Source organism: Sus scrofa, chromosome 3, assembly GCF_054392235.1.
Source record: "Sus scrofa isolate SSC_HxYL_T2T_F1_AM1 chromosome 3, Sscrofa_HxYL_maternal_Yorkshire_Landrace_v2.0, whole genome shotgun sequence".
In the NCBI taxonomy this organism is placed as follows: Eukaryota; Metazoa; Chordata; class Mammalia; order Artiodactyla; family Suidae; genus Sus; species Sus scrofa.
The window spans coordinates 17,814,586-17,834,055 of NC_139385.1; the positions used below are offsets into that span (position 1 = coordinate 17,814,586).

The 19,470-nt window shown below is 55.5% G+C and overlaps 2 protein-coding genes and 1 pseudogene across 11 annotated transcripts; 2 read left to right on the top strand and 1 right to left on the bottom strand.

Annotated features, from left to right (window-relative positions):
- The first annotated feature begins 337 nt into the window (after positions 1–337).
- On the top strand, positions 338–11,834 carry TBC1D10B (TBC1 domain family member 10B). 4 transcript variants are annotated; one of them, XM_085015586.1, is made up of 10 exons: positions 338–513; positions 824–1,676; positions 4,849–4,948; positions 5,255–5,362; positions 5,460–5,566; positions 9,015–9,129; positions 9,271–9,336; positions 9,538–9,727; positions 10,077–10,231; positions 10,319–11,834. In XM_085015586.1, the coding sequence occupies exons 1-10, from the start codon at positions 357–359 to the stop codon at positions 10,949–10,951; spliced, it is 2,484 nt and encodes an 827-aa protein (XP_084871712.1). In that variant the 5' UTR covers positions 338–356; the 3' UTR covers positions 10,952–11,834.
- On the top strand, positions 11,466–18,749 carry CD2BP2 (CD2 cytoplasmic tail binding protein 2). Of its 7 annotated transcripts, none has more exons than XM_085017125.1 (7): positions 11,466–13,098; positions 14,142–14,246; positions 14,466–14,601; positions 15,003–15,160; positions 15,268–15,703; positions 15,785–15,891; positions 15,979–18,749. In XM_085017125.1, exons 2-7 carry the CDS (start codon positions 14,172–14,174, stop codon positions 16,087–16,089), a joined length of 1,023 nt encoding a protein of 340 aa, XP_084873251.1. In that variant the 5' UTR covers positions 11,466–13,098; positions 14,142–14,171; the 3' UTR covers positions 16,090–18,749. The 7 variants fall into 7 exon arrangements, with proteins under 7 accessions (XP_084873251.1, XP_084873250.1, XP_020942081.1 ...); XM_085017124.1 differs by lacking the exon at positions 11,466–13,098 and adding an exon at positions 13,568–13,767 and having other exon boundaries at positions 14,078–14,246; XM_021086422.2 differs by lacking the exon at positions 11,466–13,098 and adding an exon at positions 13,568–13,767.
- On the bottom strand, positions 11,824–12,569 carry LOC146404444 (sesquipedalian-1-like; annotated as a pseudogene).
- Positions 18,750–19,470: the final 721 nt, after the last annotated feature.

Below are 19,470 nucleotides of genomic sequence, written 5' to 3' on the forward strand. Positions count from 1 at the left end.
GCCTGCTTCTTTTCATTGGCTCCCTTTTTAACCATTCCTATTAGCCAGGCCCGCCTCTTTTTGCACAGCACCCGCCTCCTCCCCCAGTCATTCACTCTCCAGAGGCTTTAATTGGCCAAGAGGTTCGGCTTCCCGCTTTCTTATTAGTTACTCCCTTCATCCTGCCTCCCGCTGCCTTCACTCGTCCTCTCATTGGTTTTATAGCCCTCTGCCTTCTCCATTTCCTCTTCCCAAATTACCCACCCCCTTCCCACCTCCAGCCCCACCCACCCTCCAACGATTGGCAGAAACCCAGTTCCCTCTCTCCTATTATTCGTCCAAGCGCTTTGACTAAGGCGGTAGAGAAAAGGAGCGCGATGGGACCGCCCGCGCGCAGGCGTGGAACGTCGAAACGCTGGCCGCTTGGCCGGCACCCGGGCGTGTGCGCAGGCGCGAGGTCGGCCGCTTGCCCGAAGCGGGAGGGGGGGCGGCAGCGAGAGAGCGAGAGGGCTGAGAGAGCGCGAGTGAGACCCCGCCGCCTGGCGCCCCCGGACCCCTGCCCCGCCTCCGTGCGCTGGGCTGCCGCCCGCGCGCTGCCCCCGACCCCGGAGCGCGCCGGGCCGCGCCCTTCGCCCTCTCCCCTTCCTTGGCGGGCGGCGCGGAGCGGCCTGAGGGGCGGCGCCTTTTGCGGCCGCCCCGGCGGGGGGATGTGAGGGGCGGCCTGCGGTCATGGAGACGGGCCCGGCGCCCCTGGTGGCCCCACCGCGCCGTCATGGCGCCCCCGCGGCCCCCTCGCCGCCGCCCCGCGGCTCCCGGGCCGGGCCCTTCGTGGTGGTAGCTCCAGGGCCGCCGGTGACTACGGCCACTTCGGCCCCGGTCAACTTGGTGGCCCCGGGGGAGGCGCAGCCCGCATGGGTACCGGATCCGACCCAGACCTCAGACTCGGCTCCGGCCTCGGCTCCCGCTCCCGCCCCCGCTCCGACGGTCGCAGGCAGCACGGCGGTGGTGCCGACTCTGGAGGCCTCACCCGACGCCCCGAGGGCGCAGGTCTCCGGCCCAGAGCCCTTGGAGCCCGAGGCTGTGGCAGGAGCCGAGATGTCCACGGCTCTGGCCCCAGGGGCAGACTCTCCGAAGACGGAGGAGGCTAGAACCTCACCCGATCCTGGACCAGGTACCCCCACCGGGACCCTCACCAGGACCCCTTCAAGAACGGCTCCTGGGGCCCTGACCGCCAAACCCCCGCTTGCCCCCAAGCCGGGAACCACAGTGGCCTCAGGAGTGACTGCACGGGTGGCAGCAGTGACACCAGGACAGGTGACAAGTAGACATGGAGCTGCAGCAGCAACATCAGCATCAACGGGACAGGCTCCAGAGGACCCCTCGGGGCCTGGCACAGGCCCTCCAGGGACATGTGAGGCTCAGGTAGCTGTCGTGATGGTGACCCCAGCTCCAGAGCCTACTGAAAACTCTCAGGATCTAGGCTCCACGTCCAGCCTGGGACCTGGCATCTCTGGGCCTCGAGGGCAGGCCCCAGACACGCTGAGCTACTTGGACTCTGTGAGCCTCATGTCTGGGACCTTGGAGTCCTTGGCGGATGATGTGAGCTCCATGGGCTCAGACTCGGAGATAAATGGGCTGGCCTTGCGCAAGACGGACAAATACGGCTTCCTTGGGGGCAGCCAGTATTCAGGCAGTCTGTGAGTACCCGGTGGGACCGCCTCAGGGAAGCAGAGGTTTTTGGAGGTGGAGGTGGAGGTGGTGGGGGTGGAGGGACTCGGATGATACACCTTGCCTACTCTCTGGCAGCCCCATCCTCCTCTGAGGCTCCAGGGGGTGATCAGCGGGAATGAGATGCTTAGCAATCCCTATCTTGCCTAGAGCGTCCTGCGGTTTCTGTGGCTCCAGCCTGTTAGTTTCAGACCAGGTGTTAGGAGTTCTAGGGTTGAGCCCAAGCCTTGCCTTTGGTTTGTTGTGTGCCATCGAGTTAGGACCGTCCCCCATTTCCCTGCCTCTCTTTCCTCTTTTGTGAAGTGAAAGGTTGAGTGAGACCATAGCTCAGGTTGGCCCAGCTCCTTGATGGGAAACTCCAGCTACAGGAAACATATTTTGGAGGTTTGGCTGGACAAGGGTTCTGGTCCTGTCTCTTAGGGGGACCGTCTGGAGGGATGTAGGCGCCTCCTCTCCCCCATTGCCCTAGGTCTGCTGGATGGTGAGGTGGGGAAGTCTGTTTGATGGAGGGGAGACTCTGAAGGCAGGGGCCTTCTGTGCAACAGAAGGGCAGTCTTGTGTTTTCACTGAAGGAAAGGAGTGGGGGAGGCCTCTTCCCCATTTCCTCATCTCCCCAGCCCAGCGTACTCTTTCCTAGTTCCTTCCAGGGGCCTGAGTCACTCCTAAGGTGGGGGTGTGATTGCTTTTGACTTCTTCCTTCCCTCTCTTTGGATCCTGCCCTTTGTTCCTGTACCCCTCGAGCCTGCTGTTCTGTCTACAGCATCGCCTGAGAACCCCAGTGCCAGGCCCTGTGCTGGGGACTTAGGATAAAATAGTCATTTCAAAGTGCTCATCATTAGAGAGACAAGTACTTAAACAGTTGTTTTCACTATAACATGTTAGGTGTAGCTCAGAGATCATCACGGGGTTGCGTGAGCCCTTATGGAAGGGTTTTTTTGGGCCCAGTTTGGGAATTCAGCTGAGCTGATCTGAAGAAGAATGAGTCGGATTTAGCCACGGCTGTGTATGTGGGGGTCAGGGGGATCTGCCTGGTGTTGGGGGTGGGGAGCCCTGTGGGAGGCTATTCTAGGGAGGACTTATAATCCAACAAAAAAATCAGAAAATCTCTGAGCACCAACATTCAGGACCCTTGTGGGGAAGGCATCTCTCTCTCTCTCTTTTTTGGGGGGGGTGGGGGTGGGGGGGCTGCCCCGGGGCATATGGAGTTCCCAGGCCAGGGATCAGACCCGAGCCGCAGCTGTGACCCAGGCTGCAGCTGTGGCAGCACCGGATCCTTTAACTCACTGTGCGGGACTGGGAATCAAACCTGCATCCTGGTGCTATAGAGATGCCGCCGATCCCATTGCTCCACAGGGGAACTCCAGCAACTGAAGTTTGACCCTGGTGCTTTGGCATGCGCTATTGTACCTAAGTTATAGTTGAAGAAACAGGATTGAGCAGAATGAATTGCCTCACTCGAATAAGTTGGATTTGTGTGACCAGCGGCGCTCTCCTCAGTACTATGCTGCCCTAAGGAACTTGGGTTGAGTTGGATTTCAGTGGAGCCCCCCTTGTGTACCAGGTCTCGTGCTGGGTGCTTATTCTCTGCTTTGTAATTTTGTCCCTCGAAAATCCATCTTCCCTGCTGGCAGAATCTACTTCTGAGACAAACCTGACTGGCACACGTTCCCTTAAAAGCTTTCGGCAGCTCCCCACTGTCCACAGGATAGGGCTCAAGGGTGTTAACTTGCACACAGGCTCCTTATTGTCTGGCTCTGTCAACCTCTCTGGTCTGCTTTTCCACTGCTTCTCACTGTACACCGTGTGCTGTGGTCCTCGAAGTGGTTGTAGTCTTTATCCTTTCATACTCAGGCTGTACCATCAGCCAGAGTTCCCGTCTCCTGGTTTTTTCCTGCCATGTTCCACTCAGTCCTTCATGGCTGACCTCAGATGTCCCTTCCTCCAGGAAACCTTCCCTGATAGCCATTGCCCCTAGTCCAGTTAGGCGCCTCTTCCATGCATCTTTGTTATTGTATTTCCCTCATCATATTGAGATTATCTTTCCTGCGGGTTGTCACCCCTTGAGGGCCGGGAAGGTATCTTCCTTTCCCTGGCCTTTCGTAGAGTTTGGAATTGACTTACGATGGAGATGAGTGAGAAATGGCCTTTCAGTTTAAGGAGCTTCTAGGACCAAAGAAACTAACAGTAAACCTCCCATTTAAGAGTCCTCTGTATACGAGTCCTCTCCTAACTTTGTCATGTAGGTGGTGACATCCCTTTTTTACAAATAAGGAAGAGACTCAGGTTATCACTTGCCAAGACTCCACCTCCTAAGGGAAAACTGGGCTTTGAGTTCAGGTCCATCCGGAAACCCAGTTCTTTTCTTCCATTCCACTTGCTCGGTACTGGCTCTTACCAGGAACCGTTTCAAGACTGATGGGGGTACAGTCACTTCCTGAGTGTGAAGCTCTGACAGAACAGTGAGCACACAGTGCAAGGACGGCTTCATTTGCTTGACAATCTGGGGTGATTTCAGGGAGGAGGAGGTAGAGGAAATTGCAGATGGTCTAAGGGATTTCAAAAGTCTGGTAGAAGGAAACTCAGACAGTTGCTTCTAAGGAGACAGGGAACGGTATTTGCTGTGTATTTTATTTTATGGATAATCATTGCTGTTTTTAATTTCCTGCCAGGTGTTATCTGATAGAACCTCTCGGTTAGGTGTTGTTTTTCTCACCATCTTACAAATGAGGAAAATGAGGCTTTGAGGAATTTAGTGATTTGCCTCAGGCCACCCAGTGAATAGGTGATAAATTGAGACCTTGGTTTCAGGTCTCCTGCAAAGTGTATCTTTTAAATATTCCGTACTTTCTTGTATGTGTCAGCAGTGGGGTTTGAGCATAACCTCTGTATAGAGATTGAACATGAGAACCCCATCTCTGTTTAGAGATTCCTTCCAAAGGGAATTCCTTTCAGCGTGGGGAAGCAGGGCCTCGGATGGCCAAGTGGCCAGACATCCTGATGTTTGGTATTGGTGACTCCCCCAAATGTTTTTATGGTCTGGTGTCTCCTTGGAGCCTGGGGAGGTGGCTTGCCTCAGTTCCCCCGGCAATCCAGGTTTTTATCCTACTGCTACTGACCTCTTCATACTCCCCATGTCCTCAGAGAGAGCTCCATTCCTGTGGATGTGGCTCGGCAGCGGGAGCTCAAATGGCTGGAGATGTTCAGTCACTGGGATAAGTGGCTGTCACGGCGTTTCCAGAAGGTTTGAGAAGGCTGTGGGGGGCAGGGCAATGGATGTGGTGGGGGTGGGGAGGACAGGTTGGGCACCTGTGCTCTGGGGAAGCCCAGGAACCTGATATAGCTGCTCTCTGGACCCTGTTGGGGGTTGGTGGTGCTCGGGCCCGGGTGGGGAGAAGCAGCTTTAGAGACAGAAGGCCAGGCCGCGTCCGATGGAGTTCAGCCTGTGGGATGTGGGATGGGTGTCCCAGGGAGCATGAGACCTGCTAGGGAAAGCTTGGAGGCTGTGCCAGCCACTGCAGCTGTTCCCCTGCCTGTCACTCTGCCTCAGGTGAAGCTGCGCTGCCGGAAGGGGATTCCCTCCTCCCTCAGAGCCAAGGCCTGGCAGTACCTGTCCAATAGCAAGGAGCTCCTGGAGCAGAACCCGGGCAAGTTTGAGGTGCGCACTTGGGGTGTGGGGACATGCGACACTGTCTTTTCGAAGGGCATCCTCCGTTCCCTCAGATCCTGAGATAATCCCAGCTGTCCCACTGCAGGAGCTGGAACGGGCTCCAGGGGACCCTAAGTGGCTGGACGTGATTGAGAAGGACCTGCACCGCCAGTTCCCTTTCCACGAGATGTTTGCTGCTCGAGGCGGGCATGGGTAAGGTGACCTGACTCTGTGAGTCAGTGGTGGATACGGGGCTGGGTTGAAGTCCCGGCCGGCTGAGTTCTTGCCTTCCAGGACGTCTACAGGAGTGGTCCTTGATGGACTGATGTCAAGCCATGCTGAAGGACGTGTCATGGGAGGGAGGCTGCCTCAGGGCGATGGGGGTGGGTGTGGGTGAGGGACAGGGAGGCACACCAAGGCCTCGTTGAAGATGCTGCGATTGAGCTGGGTTTTGAAGGGTAGATGGCAGTAGAGCAAGAGGCAGGTTTTTCCTGGCTGGGGGGCTGTGTAAGCTGTGTTTGGGCAGTGGGATTGGGTAGAGCTGAGGCTGGAAAAACAGTTAAGGGCCCTTAAATGCTGTGCCAAGGCCCTGTGATTTTTGTTGTTTGCCAGCCTTCCTTAAGAAGTCCATTTGTTGCTCCCTAGCGGTGTGCAAGATGTTTTTAGGTGGTTCTCAGCTCCTTGTGGGCGCGTGTGAATGGACGTTTTTTTAACAGTAAGTTCATCCTTTCAGCATATATTTATCAAGCACCTGCTATCTGCCAGTTACTGTTTTAGTTACAGATGACAACAGTGAAGGAAAGACAAAAACGCCTGCCTTTTGAGGCTTGTTGTATTTTAGTAGTGATAGACAATAAAGTATGTTGTATGTTTGATGGTGTAAATACTAAAGAAGAGTTTAAAAAAAAAAAAAAAAAGGAGTTCCCGTCGTGGTGCAGTGGTTAACGAATCCAACTAGGAACCTCGAGGTTGCGGGTTCAGTCCCTGCCCTTGCTCAGTGGGTTAACGATCCGGCATTGCCGTGAGCTGTGGTGTAGGTTGCAGACGCTCTCGGATCCCGTGTTGCTGTGGCTCTGGCGTAGGCTGGTGGCTACGGCTCCGATTCGACCCCTAGCCTGGGAACCTCTATATGCGTGGGAACGGCCCAAGAAATAGCAAAAAGACAAAAAAAAAAAAAAAAAAAAAAAAAAAATGAAGAGTTTAAAGCAAGAAAGGGTAATAGAGAATGTGAGTGGAGCTGGGGTTACACGTGACCTACTCTTCACTTGTGTTTTATTTTTATTTATTTATTTATTTTTGTCTTTTTAGGGCCGCACCTGCAGCATACGGACGTTCCCAGGCTAGGGGTCAAATCGGACCTGTAGCTGCCAGCCTACGCCACAGCCACAGCAACGAGGGATCCTTAACCCACTGAGCGAGGCCAGGAATGGAACCTGCATCCTCATGGGTACTAGTTGAGTTTGTTATTGCTGAGCCATGACCAGAACTCCTGACTTGCGTTTGAAAAGGAGCATTCTGGCTGCTGTGCTGAGAATAGATTATAGGAGACAAGGGCAGAAGTAGAGAGACCAGTTAGACTATTTCCATAATCCAAGAAAGAGATAATAATAGGTAGACCAGGACGGTAGCAGTGGAAATGTGGGGAGAAGTGGTTGGATTCTGGATATATTCTGAAGGTAGAGCCAAAAGGATTTTCCTGTAGATTAGATGCAGAATGTGTATGAGAGAGAGAGAATTTAAGGAAGAGTGTTAAGGGTTTTGGTCTGAGAAACTAGAATGGATGGAGTTGCAATCTGCTGATATGGTTGGGGAAAGCTGGGGAAAAATAGGATCGAGGGGTCTATCAGGAGGTCATTTTTGGAATGTGACCTTTGCAGCACTCGCTGGACATCCAGATGGAGATGCCCAGTAAGTTGCGTGTACAATATGGGATTTCAGGGAGAGGTTTAAACTGGAGATAAATGGGAAATGGAGAGTTGTCCACCTTTAGATGGGACCAGATCTCACCCATGGGATTAGATGAGGTCCTCGAGGCAGCGAGCACAGATACCAAAGGAAGCTGTTCAGAGATCGAGCGCTGCAGCTCCAGGAAAGGGAAGATGAGAAAGAACCAGTAACGGAGGCTGAAAGAAGCTGGTGAGATATAAGGAAAACCAGGAGTGTGTTGATTCCTGGAAGCACAGGCAAGAGGGGTTTCAGGATCAGCTGTGTGAAATGCTGCTGGTGTCAGGCAGGGTCAGGTCTGCAAATCAGTCCCTGGGTTTAGCAGCGTGGAGGTCATTGGTGACCCTGGTAAAAGCAGTCTCGTGTGGAGCAGTGGGTTGAAGCCTGCCTGGAGGATGGGAGGCAGGAAACTGAGGATAGCAAGTCTGTAATCTAAGGGGGCTACACTGACTACGTAGGAAAGAAACGGCACGGTATTCAGAGGGAAAAATGGAGTAAAGAGAGGGGTTTGTTTTTTTTTTTTTTTTAAGCTAGAGGAAATGACAGATGTTGGTATGTCAGTGGGAGTGATCTAGTGGTTAGAGAAGAGTGGATGATAACATAAGTGATGGGAAGGTTGCCGGAGGGATGGCCTGTGTAGGTGAGAGGGGACGGGACCCAGGGCCCAAGTGGGAAGGCTGTGCCTGGCCAGGATGACAGATGTCTCACCCATAGCAGCAGGGGAGAAGGCAGGGCACGGAAACAGGCAGGCGGGTGAATGTCGCGTGGGAGCTGGTGGAAGTTACATGTTTAATATCCTGGTATATCAAACCTGTCATTTCATGGCAAATGATCGTAGGGGTGGTATGAGGATAAGGCACAAATGAAGCTCCTACTTCAGTGACTGAATCTGTGGAAACACCATTGTCAGCAGTGGTCAGGCAAGTGTGACTGGAGGCAGGGAGAGGATCTAGGAGGTTACTACCTTTTTCTGGTTAAGAGATGAAGGTCTGAGCGGCTCAGTGGCTGTGGAGGTGGAGAGAGGGAGCAGACATGAGTGAAATTCAGAATGTGGTATTGATAAGACTTGATTAGCAGTGGGGAGAGATGGAAGGCTCTCTGTTTTCTGATGTGGGGCTGAGCGGATGGAATTCCCACGCACAGCGATCTCCTACCTGCAAGGAAGAGGATCGGGTCTAGGGCAGAGAGTTTATTCTTTTGGATGCAGAGATAAGAGAAAGATCAGAGGCACTGCTGGCTTCCCAAGCCTTCAGGCCCTGCCCTGTGGGGAACTGATGAAATCCAGTGAGACAGATAAGACAGGCCTGCCCGGGGAGAGCGCCTGCCTGCTCAGGCATTCAGTGCTGGAGGAGGGCTGATGCTGTGGCTGTTGAAAGCTTCCTGAAGAAGATGACCTTGGAGGTCTCTGGGATGGTGGCAGATGGGGAGAGGGCACAGCCTGTGCCGGGGAATGGAAAGGGAGCACGCGGGTGGGCAGGCAAAAGGAGAAGGCTGGAGCCTGGCAAAGGCTTAGATTATGGTCTGAGTCTTTGGCTTAAGCTTGATGGGCAGGATTAAGAAGGTGGATGGAGGTGTGTGTGGTAAAGCTCTGAGGCAGAACTGGCAGGGATGGAGGGCGGCGCTGGGGGTGGGGGGGGGGGCGCAGGCATGGGTTAGTTTGGGGCAGAGAGTTCCCAACTCCTGTGATTGCCCTCATGGTCTTTCCCAATACCCACAGGCAACAGGACCTGTATCGAATCCTGAAGGCCTACACTATCTACCGGCCTGACGAGGGCTACTGCCAGGCCCAGGCCCCCGTGGCCGCAGTGCTGCTCATGCACATGCCTGCTGAGGTCAGCAGACGCTGGGCCTGGTTGGGGAGGGGCCGGGAGGATCTCGGCCTGCAGTGGTGATGGGGGAGCCTCCGCGCGCGGGCGCCTCTCATCCCTGTTTCTCAGGCCCCATTCCTCCCTCCTTGTTCTCGCCCTTCTCAGCAAGCCTTTTGGTGCCTGGTGCAGATCTGCGACAAGTACCTCCCCGGTTACTACAGTGCAGGGCTGGTGAGTGTCTGGAGGCTTGGGGGCAACGGGGGCTGTGACTTTTCCGCAAGACTGCAGGGTGGTCCTCGTCCTACCCCACCCTGCGCTCTTCTGTCCCTCTGCTCTGGGCTTCTCCCACTGAGGTGAGGATCCCCCGCCAGAGCCAGTTCTGCCCCAAGGGGGCCAGAGCAGGGCTCTTCTCATGGTTCATCCCACCTCCAGGAGGCCATCCAGCTGGACGGAGAGATCTTTTTTGGGCTCTTGCGCCGGGCCTCTCCACTGGCACATCGGCACCTGCGGCGGCAGCGCATTGACCCCGTGCTCTACATGACAGAATGGTTCATGTGCATCTTCGCCCGCACTCTGCCCTGGGCTTCGGTGCTGCGTGTCTGGGATATGTTCTTCTGTGAAGGTACTTCTGGAGCCCTTCAGGCCCTGAGGGCTTGGGGTTCCCATGGTGGCCGCCAGAGGGTGGCCTTCTGACAGAAGGTACTTTCAGGACTAGGCTTCACTGTAAGCAGACCAGGGGCCAGGGAGACTGAGGCCTGATCTTGTTGGCTCTGCTGCCAGCCCACAGCTCGCTTTACCTCCCGGGAACCTGAAACCCATGGCAGCTCACTTCTCTTTTGGGGGCCTCAGTTTCCTCATCTGCAAGGAAAGGATGACAGTAGAACAGGGATGGGGGCTGTGAGTCCCTCCTAAATGGGACAGGCTGAGCTCTTAGGCTGATCACCTGTGCTCTTTTCTCTTTGACCCCGAAGGCGTCAAGATCATCTTCCGGGTGGCCCTGGTGCTGCTGCGGCACACGCTGGGCTCGGTGGAGAAGCTGCGCTCCTGCCAAGGCATGTATGAAACAATGGAGCAGCTGCGCAACCTGCCCCAGCAATGCATGCAGGAGGACTTCCTGGTGCACGAGGTAGGCCTGACCTTAGCGTATCTAAAGCCTGCTTCAGCCCATCCCCATCCCCAGCTGCATTCTGGGGCCTGTTCCTTCTCCGTCTAGGTGACCAACCTCCCAGTGACAGAAGCATTGATTGAGCGAGAAAATGCAGCCCAGCTCAAGAAGTGGCGGGAAACCCGGGGTGAGCTGCAGTACCGGCCCTCTCGGAGACTGCATGGTTCCCGGGCCATCCATGAGGAGCGCCGTTGGCAGCAGCCACCCCTGGGCCCCTCCTCCAGCCTCCTCAGCCTCCCTGGCCTCAAGAGCCGAGGCTCCCGGGCCCCTGGAGGGGCCCCCTCTCCACCCCTGCCTGCCCGCCGGGCCAGCGCAGGGCCTGCCCCGGGGCCCGTGGTCACCGCCGAGGGACTGCGTCCATCTCTTCCTTCGCCTACTGGCAACAGCACCCCACTGGCTCCAAGCAAGGAGGCCCGGAGGCAGGAGAAAGAGCGGCAAAAACAGGAAAAGGAACGTGAGAAGGAGCGGCAGAAACAGGAGAAGGAGCGGGAGAAGCAGGAGAAGGAGCGGCAGAAGCAGGAGAAGGAGCGGCAGAAGCAGGAGAAGGAGCGGCAGAAGCAGGAGAAGAAGGCCCAGGGCAGGAAGCTCTCGCTGCGTCGAAAGGCAGATGAGCCCCCTGCCCCCCAGGATGGCGGGGACAGGCCCTCAGCATCGGAGGCGCGGCAGGATGCTTACTTCTGACCTCTGCCCTGGAGCTGGACGGCATGGCCCCCCTCTTGCCCTCAGCGGAGAGCAGGCCTGGCCTGGGGTGTTGCTCCCCGCCCCCTGGGCAGGCTGACCCTCTTTCTGCAGAGAGTGGATCAATTCCCCATCTCCTTCCAGCTGCTGATTCCTCCGCGGCCAGGACAGAGCACGCGGGGCAGCTGCATTTCCCTGGGGTGGCAGGGAACAAGTCTGAAGCCCCTCACCTCCAGTTAGACCCAGCTGGGATCTCTGTCACTCCTGCCCCCATTCCCTCTGGGGTCCCTCCCCAGGTGCTGTCCTGATTGGCCTTTTGTCACCACAGGGGTGACTGTTGGCGACGGGAGTCAGCAGTGTTTGGATTCTTACACTCCAGTCAGTCCCCTCACCCATGAAGCGGAGCCGGGTTCCTTTTCCCTTCTCCAGTCCTGCCTGTCCCCCCGCTTCCCGGCTGGGGGCCCGGACTCTTCTTGCTCTACTTCTGGACATCTCTGTGTTGTAATTATGTACAGAGGACCTGGTCGGCCCAGGGTGGGGGTGTTCGCTCTGTCTTCTGTCCTTTGGTTCTTCCTCCACAGTGGTCTTGCACTCTAGTTTATTTAAAGGGACACGCACTGGAACAGGAAATGTCCCTCACTTCCCAGCCACCTCCTTCCTCTTCACCCACCTGTTTCTGTATTCTCAGGCCTCCTCTGCTTTGTCTCACCAGCCTCCCTCCCTGCTTTCGCCTTGTTCCCTTCCAGCCTTCCAGCCCCTACCTGGGTAAGGGGGTCTTCCCTTGAGCTCCAGGGGGTGGAACCCAATGTTTACATTTTCTTCTGTCTCTGCCCCCACCCCATGCGGCGCTTTGAGGAACCGGAAAAGAACCTACTGTTGTACCTGGGCCTGGCTCCTGCCTTGTTACTTGATGAAGGGGGTTAGAATAAGGACTAGGAGGGAGGGAGGGACAGAGCCAACCAGGATCTGGGTGTCTGTTGACACAGTCTTAGCAGGTTGGTACCTTTTGGCCTTTGGGTCTGTCAGTCACTCATTAACAGATGATGGTGGCTCTCCTGCTCCACTTCTGCCTGAGATCGGCCTTCATCATCACTGGTCTCCTGGAGCCCTCTAAGCACTGCCTGCAGTAGCGGGATCTCCTTCCTATAGTGCTCATGCAGTTTTTGGAAGTTGGAGGGGGTACCGAAGGTGGCTGGGAAGCCACAGTCTTCTGGGGGTGAGCCATGCTCTTGGCCAGCTGTCTGGCACAGCTCCAGGTACTGGGCCTCCAGGGGGCGTAGCAGCACAGCCAGCCGCCTCCAGCTTGCCCCAGCCAGTGCCTACAGCCAGGCTCCCAGCTCCTCCTGGTTTTCTGCTGCCAGTTTGTGGGCCTGCCCACCTTCTACCCCTGGGGTCAGGATAGTAAAGCCATGGGGTTCTGGCAGTTCTCTAACGGGATGAGGCCTAGGGGTGCGTGGTCCACCTTGTGTTCCAGGTAGAAGAAATTTCCCTGGAGGATGAACCAGCGGTGCCGGTAGCTGGTATTTTGGGTCCCCTTCTTTAGCAGGATGCCCTCCTGATCTGGAGCCTCTGTTCTGTACCCACGGAAGAAACTGAGCACGGACTGTTGGTGCAATTTCATGATAGTCCTGTCTGGGAGGAAACCCTAGGGGCTGGAGAAAGGAAGGGTGTTTCATCTGGTTATCCTGGGGACCCCTGTGCTGCTCTCTTCTGGCTCCAGTAGGTTCTTTCTGGGCACAGCCTTGGCCTACTGGGATTCAGACTTGTATCCTCAGGAGGACGAGTTCTTGTACCCACAGCATTGGGACCTACTCCTCCCAATCCTAGCTCTGCCAGATTACAAAACCTGGGTTAGGACCTGTCTGGGATGGGAGGCACGGGTATCCACTGCTGCCCTCTTCTAGGCCTAACTGAAATGAGGGCACAGGGGACTTCTGGCCTCGGCACTGGCCACAGGTGCCACAGCCACAAATGAACTCGTACCATCTCCTAAACCAGGAACTTGCCCCAGGGGTTGGGGGGGGGCAGCGATGGATTTCCCTGGGTCCTAAAAGGAACTGGGTTCAGAAAATGCTCCAAGGTCCACCAGGAGACCCAAGCATCCCCTCTGGGACAAGAGCAAGGCCGCATCTTGGACTGGGAGGAGGGAGGTAAGTGGACACAGAGCGGAGAGGCAGGGTTTCTAATGAGATGGGGGGAGGGGAGGGCTGCAGCACCAGCCCTGGGGAAAAAGAGACTCTACCCGGGAAAGGAAAATTAGGGCAGGAACCCAGTGGCCCTGCTGGGACTTTGCCCCCGCATCGTGACCCCGGGCGCCCCTCCCAGTTAAAGTGCGTTCACTTAATCCCCAGAGCCTCTACCGCAGTAGAAGGGAATCAAGACCACTTCCGGCCGTCCCTCTCTGCTGATCGGGGTCTAGGCCTTCACTCGTCCCCTCTTCTCGCTATTGTCGCCCCACACGGCTCACGTCACTTCTGGGAGGGAGGGTCTTTCCCCGCTCGCGCGTACTTCCGCCCGCGCCTACAGTTAGTCCTCCAACCCTGGGGATGGAACTTCCGGTCTTCTCCAGCGCCTTCCGCAGTTCTCTTCCGGGTGATGGCGGCCGGGTGCCCCGGATGTAGCCCTGGCAAAAGCTTTTTTTCCCATTCTTCCTCCGCCTTCCCTGGCTCCTTAGGTGAGCGCGCGCCGTGGGACTGCTGGTGTCCCCGTGGCTCTTCCGCCTTTCTAATTTGTACACAGCCCAGGACAGTTGCGGTCACCCCGTGGAGTTGGGAGTTCGGCGCAGGGAGGGGCGGGCTGGCCAGGGCGCCAGGGTCTGGGTACGCCAGGGCCCCGCGGGCTCCGAGGAAGCTGGGGGTGGTGGCGTGGATGTCTGTCCGCGTAGCACCGTCGCGCCCACGGCTGCGGGGGCCAGGAGTGGGAGTGGTCACGTGGGGGGGGGCGTCTCCTTTCGTCAAGCGTGGGGGTGCCCGTGGGGAGCTCCTCACGCATCCACCTCTCCGTCCCCCTTCCAGCATACCAAGCCCTGGGGGCCTCCTGGTTGCCAACTCCTTTTTTGCCCCCTGATTCTGTGCTCTCTCTTCTCCCAAGCCGGATCTGGTCCGACCAAGTGAAAGATCTGTTTTGCAGGGGGCCCTGTCGCAGTGAGTATCTTCCTCACCCAGTTCCCCTTAATCTGCATCCTTGCCCTCAGCTCAGCTTGGGGAAGACCCTCTGACCAATCATGCTAAAGAGGAAAGTGACCTTCCAAGGCGTGGGAGACGAGGAGGATGAGGATGGAATCAGTGTCCCCAAGAAGGTGAGGGGGGCCAGATTCCTGCGTTCTGGGGAGGACTGAGGGGAGACAAAAGAACTAGAAGCCAGAAAAGAAATCTGGAGGGGCAAAGAATGGGTGGAGAGGGCTAACTTTTCCTTGTTTTCTGAGAAATAGGTTTGCGGGATTTTCAGTTTGAGTCTAGATCTCAGAGTTGGGTGATAGTCACCTGCATATCTCTTGATTTCTGGTTCCTGCTCGCAGTTGGTGGACTCTGTGGCTGGGGTAGGGGGTCCTGGGAGCCGCTTCAAAGACAAACACTCTTTGGACAGCGATGAAGAGGATGACGATGATGATGGGTCCAGCAAATATGACATCTTGGCCTCAGAGGATGTGGAAGGTGAGCCACACCCAAGAATTGACTTTCTGGAGTTCCCGTCGTGGCGCAGTGGTTAACGAATCCTACTAGGAACCATGAGGTTGTGGGTTTGATCCCTGGCCTTGCCCAGTGGGTTAAGGATCCAGCGTTGTTGTGAGCTGTGGTGTAGGTCACAGATGCAGCTCAGATCCCACGTTGCTGTGGCTCTGGTGTAGACTGGCGCTACAGCTCCCATCAGGCCCCTAGCCTGGGAACCTCCATATGCCGCAGGTGCGGCCCTAGAAAAGACAAAGATAAATAAATAAATAATTGACTTTCTGCTGGAGAACAAATAGGGGCTTTGGGGCTTGTGGAGCACTGGAAGCTCCTGTCTTTTTTTTTTTTTGCCTGCCTTGCATGGGACGTCTGTGTCTTTGATGCAGGTCAGGAAGCGGCCACACTCCCCAGTGAGGGAGGTGTGCGGATCACACCTTTCAACCTGCAGGAAGAGATGGAGGAAGGCCACTTTGATGCTGATGGCAACTATTTCCTGAACCGGGATGCTCAGATCCGAGACAGCTGGCTGGACAACATTGACTGGGTGAGGCCCAGGGACTGGCATGGCTGGGCCTGGAGGCAACAGGTGCTGAGCCTGAGCCCTGCTGGCAGTTTGTCAGCAATAAAACCCTCCCGTTTTTCACATCACAGGTGAAGATCAGGGAGCGACCACCTGATCAGCGCCCACTGTCAGACTCCGAGGAGGAGGACAGTCTGGGCCAGACACCAATGAGCGTCCAAGCCCTCCTAGAGGGGCTTCTGGAGCTGCTGTTGCCCAGAGAGACAGTGGCTGGGGCACTGAGGCGTCTGGGGGCCCGAGGAGGAGGCAAAGGGGGCAGCAAGGGGCCTGGGCGGCCCAGTTCCCCCCAGCGCCTGGATCGGCTTTCTGGGTTGGCTGACCAGATGGTGGCCCGGGGCAACCTCGGAGTATATCAGGAGACAAGGGAACGACTGGCCATGCGGCTGAAAGGATTGGGGTGCCGGACCCAGGGAGCCCCTGACCCCACACCCCCACCGTCTCTGGACATGTTTGCTGAGGAGGTGGCGGAGGCGGAGCTGGAGACCCCAACCCCTGCCCAGAAAGAAGGTCAGATTGGAGGGCCAAGGAGGGGTACTGCGGGCAGGGGGAAGCCACTGGAGGCTCACACAGCTTTGCCTGTTACTTTAGAAGCAGAGTCACCCGGAGATGGTTTGGCGGACGTGATGTGGGAATATAAATGGGAGAACACGGGGGATGCTGAGCTGTACGGGCCTTTCAGCAGCACCCAGATGCAGGTAGGCTCCTTTCTGCTTCATTTCGCCTCTTCTCTCCCTGCCCCGTTCCCCTTAGTTCTCCCCCAGCTCTGCCCTCTCTCCCTGCAGACCTGGGTGAACGAAGGCTACTTCCCAGATGGTGTTTATTGCCGGAAGCTCGACCCCCCCGGCGGACAGTTCTACAACTCCAAACGGATTGACTTTGACCTCTACACCTGAGCCTACCGAGGACCCAGTTGGGGGCCCTGTTTTTTTTGTTTGTTTTTTTTTTCCTGGACTCTGTGGAGGAGGCCCTGGCTGCCTCGGGCAATGAGGACATCAGGGGGCTGCTTTTCTTTTCAGTCAAGTTCCTTTTCCCAATAAAAGCTTTTAGTTGTGTCTTAGGGCCTTGGCTGTGCTGACGGCCAGAAGCCGGGACCCTTTTGCCCTTTTCCACACTGCCTTTGGACTCACCTCGGCCCTCGAGCATTTCCTGTCCTGAAGTTCCTCCGTGGGAGTTTCTCTCTGGTCCCTTGAACCACCTCGGCCTTGTTTACCACCCCTGGGGCAGAGCTGGGGTCTGGCACGTGTCATGTGGCCACCCAGCCTGGATTTTGTTTACCTGCTAAAAATCTCTTTACTCACGTGCCATTCTTCAGGGTCCTCTGGGGGTTCGTGCTTTGGTTTTTAAGGGCCTCTGATTCTCTGCCTTGCAGCCAGTACTGGCTGGAGCCTCGGAAGTGGAGATTGTAGGCCTGGAAGGGCTGGACGCCTGTTGGGGATGAGCAGGAAGCTGACACTCACTGGCTCCCAACCGCCTCAAGCTCCTTAGAAGGCAGATGGAATTGGGCTCTTCGATAAAGTCTAGTTAGACTCAGTGTTGACACTTGAGGGCCTTCCAAGGCCACATAGAGGCACGGAGAGGGCCAATGTCTCACTGGAAGTTACACAGCGAATCAGAAGCCTGGCCCAGATGCTATGGGCACCCCTCGGAGACCTTTCTTGGCCCCAGGCCTTTCCTGTCTGGCCTTCAAGGCCCCGGAGTTTACATTTCCTGGGCTCTTGCGATGTGGGTGACACAGGGTAGTGCCTTGAGGGAACCAGGGTAACTGGAATTAGTATTCCTTCCAGGAACTCAGAGTCTGGGGTGCGGGTTTGGGAGGAAGACCCATAGGTGTATAGTCTGGACCTAACACCCTCCACCTTGGTGGCTGGTGGCATCTCATGGGGAGCCTTAGCGCTACTCTTCAGAGATCCTGTGAAAGTTGACCTGATATCCCAGTGGTGGGGCTTCTGCAAGCTCCCAGGTATTTCCCATGGGGCTCGACGCCATGACTGAGGTTACACTCTGGGGGGGCAAGGCCAGGCCCTGCTGTGGCAGAGCTGAGCATGCGTGCGTGCGGCCAGGGCTCTAGTGGAGGCTTGTAGGAGTTGAGCAGCAGAGCTGTGGGGCAGTCGGGAGGCCCAGGGCGGAAGGAACCAGGCTTGGACCAAGGATGCAGGTGGGAATGTTTGATGGTCTAGTGAGGCATCCAATCTGTGTGATAATTAGGCCCCTTCTTGTCCCAGCCTAGCCTGGATTTCATGGACTTGAAGATGCCTTCAGTTGTAAGATGTCTCTGTGTGTCATTAAGAAAGAAAACCCTGCATGTTATGGTTGTAAGATGTCACTGATGTAAGATGTCCATCTTGAGCTCAGAAATGTTCTCAAATGAATACCATGTCTTTGGACCAGTGAGAGTTCATGTTTACATCCCCAAGGACCAATTCACGGGGGGTGCTTAGTGTTTGGTGAATAGATGGGAACTGAGGGGGACCCACTGGCACCTCAGGCTCCACCCATCCTAAGCTGACCTTGGCTTCCCCACACAGCCTCTGCTCACCTGCCTGATGACACCATGTGTAGGCAGAATAATGGCCCCCAAAGATGTCCACGGCCTCAGCCTCAGAACCTGTGAATACGTGACTCTGTGGCAAAGGGGACCTTGCCAATGTGATTACATTGGTGACTTTGGTGGGGGGAACTATCGTGGATCATTGAGGTGGCCCCAGTGTAACCACAAGGGTCCTGTTAAGTGAAAGGGACCAAGAAGGGTCAAAGTGACGGGGGCTACCCTGCTGCCGGCTTTGAAGATGGAAGAGAGGGCTGGGTACCAAGGGGTGTGGGGGCCTGTGGAAGCCGAAAAAGGGCAAGAAAATGGATTCTTCCCAGAGTCTCCACAGAGAAATGCAGACCCGTGGTGGGTTTTAGCCCAGCCAGTGAAAACCATTTTGGGCATTTGACCTCTTCTAGAACTAATGAAATTGTGTTTTTCACTTGTTTGTTTTTTTGGCCACATCTGTGGCATGGGGAAGTTCTCAGGCCAGGGATTGCACCTGTGCCACGGTAGTGACCCAAGCTGTGGTGACAACACTGAATTCTTGACTGACTGTGTCGCCAGAGAACTGAAATTGTGTTGTTTTGTCATTAAGTTTGGGTGGGTTTTGTTTGTTTTTTGCTTTTTAGGGCTGCACCTTTGGCACGTGGACATTCCCAGGCTTGGGGTCGAATCAGAGTTATAGGCGCCAGCCTACGCCCCAGCCACAGCCTCGCAGAATCCGAGTCGCATCTTCAAGCTACACCACAGCTCACAACAATGCCAGATACTTCACCCACTCCGGAGCCAGGGATCGAACCCGCAACCTCATGGTTCCTAGTCAGATTCGTTTCAGCTGCGCCACAACGGGAACTCCTGGGGTTGTTTTTTACAGCCTTGATAGGAAACTCACACTTTGTTGAGCTGACTGCCTTTCCCTGTTGCAGACATTCCTAAGTTTTCTCTACCTGAAGCCATTGTCCCTATTTCAGGCCCCTGTCCACACTTAACTCTTGGCTTTAAAAAAAAAAAAAAATCACAAAACTATGTGTATGTGTGTGTATAATGTTTATATAAGTAAGCTTTTTATATTTTAATAGCTTTGTAGCTATATATATGTGTGTATATATATATATTTATTTATTTTGGGTTTCTTTTTTTAAGGGCCGCACCCACAGCATGTGGAGGTTCCCAGGCTAGGGGTCCAATCAGAGCTGTAGCCACCAGCCTATGCCACAGTCACAACAACTTGGGATCCGCGCCACGTCTGCGACCTACACCACAGCTCATGGCAACGCTGGATCCTCAACCCCCTGAGCAAGGCCAGGGATTGAACCTGAAACCTCATGGTTCCTAGTCCGGATTTGTTTCCGCTGCACCATGATGGGAAGACCACTTTTTATATTTTAATAGCTTTGTAGGTTTAACAGAAAGTTTACAAAAATAGTACAAAGAGTTCACCCCATTTCCCCTATTGTTAACATCTTTCAGTGGTTGGTACACTAGTGAACCAATGACATTTCTTTCTTTTTTCTTTTCTTTTTTTTTTAAGCTCAACTGTGACACATGGAAGTTCCTGGGCCAGGGATCAAACCTGTGCTGCAGTTGCAGCCTGTGCCACAGCTGCATCGATGCTGGACCCTTAACCTGTTGCACCGCATGGGAACTTACGACTTTTTTTTTTAATGGCCACACCTGCAGCACATGGAAGGTCCTGGACCAGGGACTGAATTTAAGCTGTGGCTGTGGCAACACTGGATCCTTT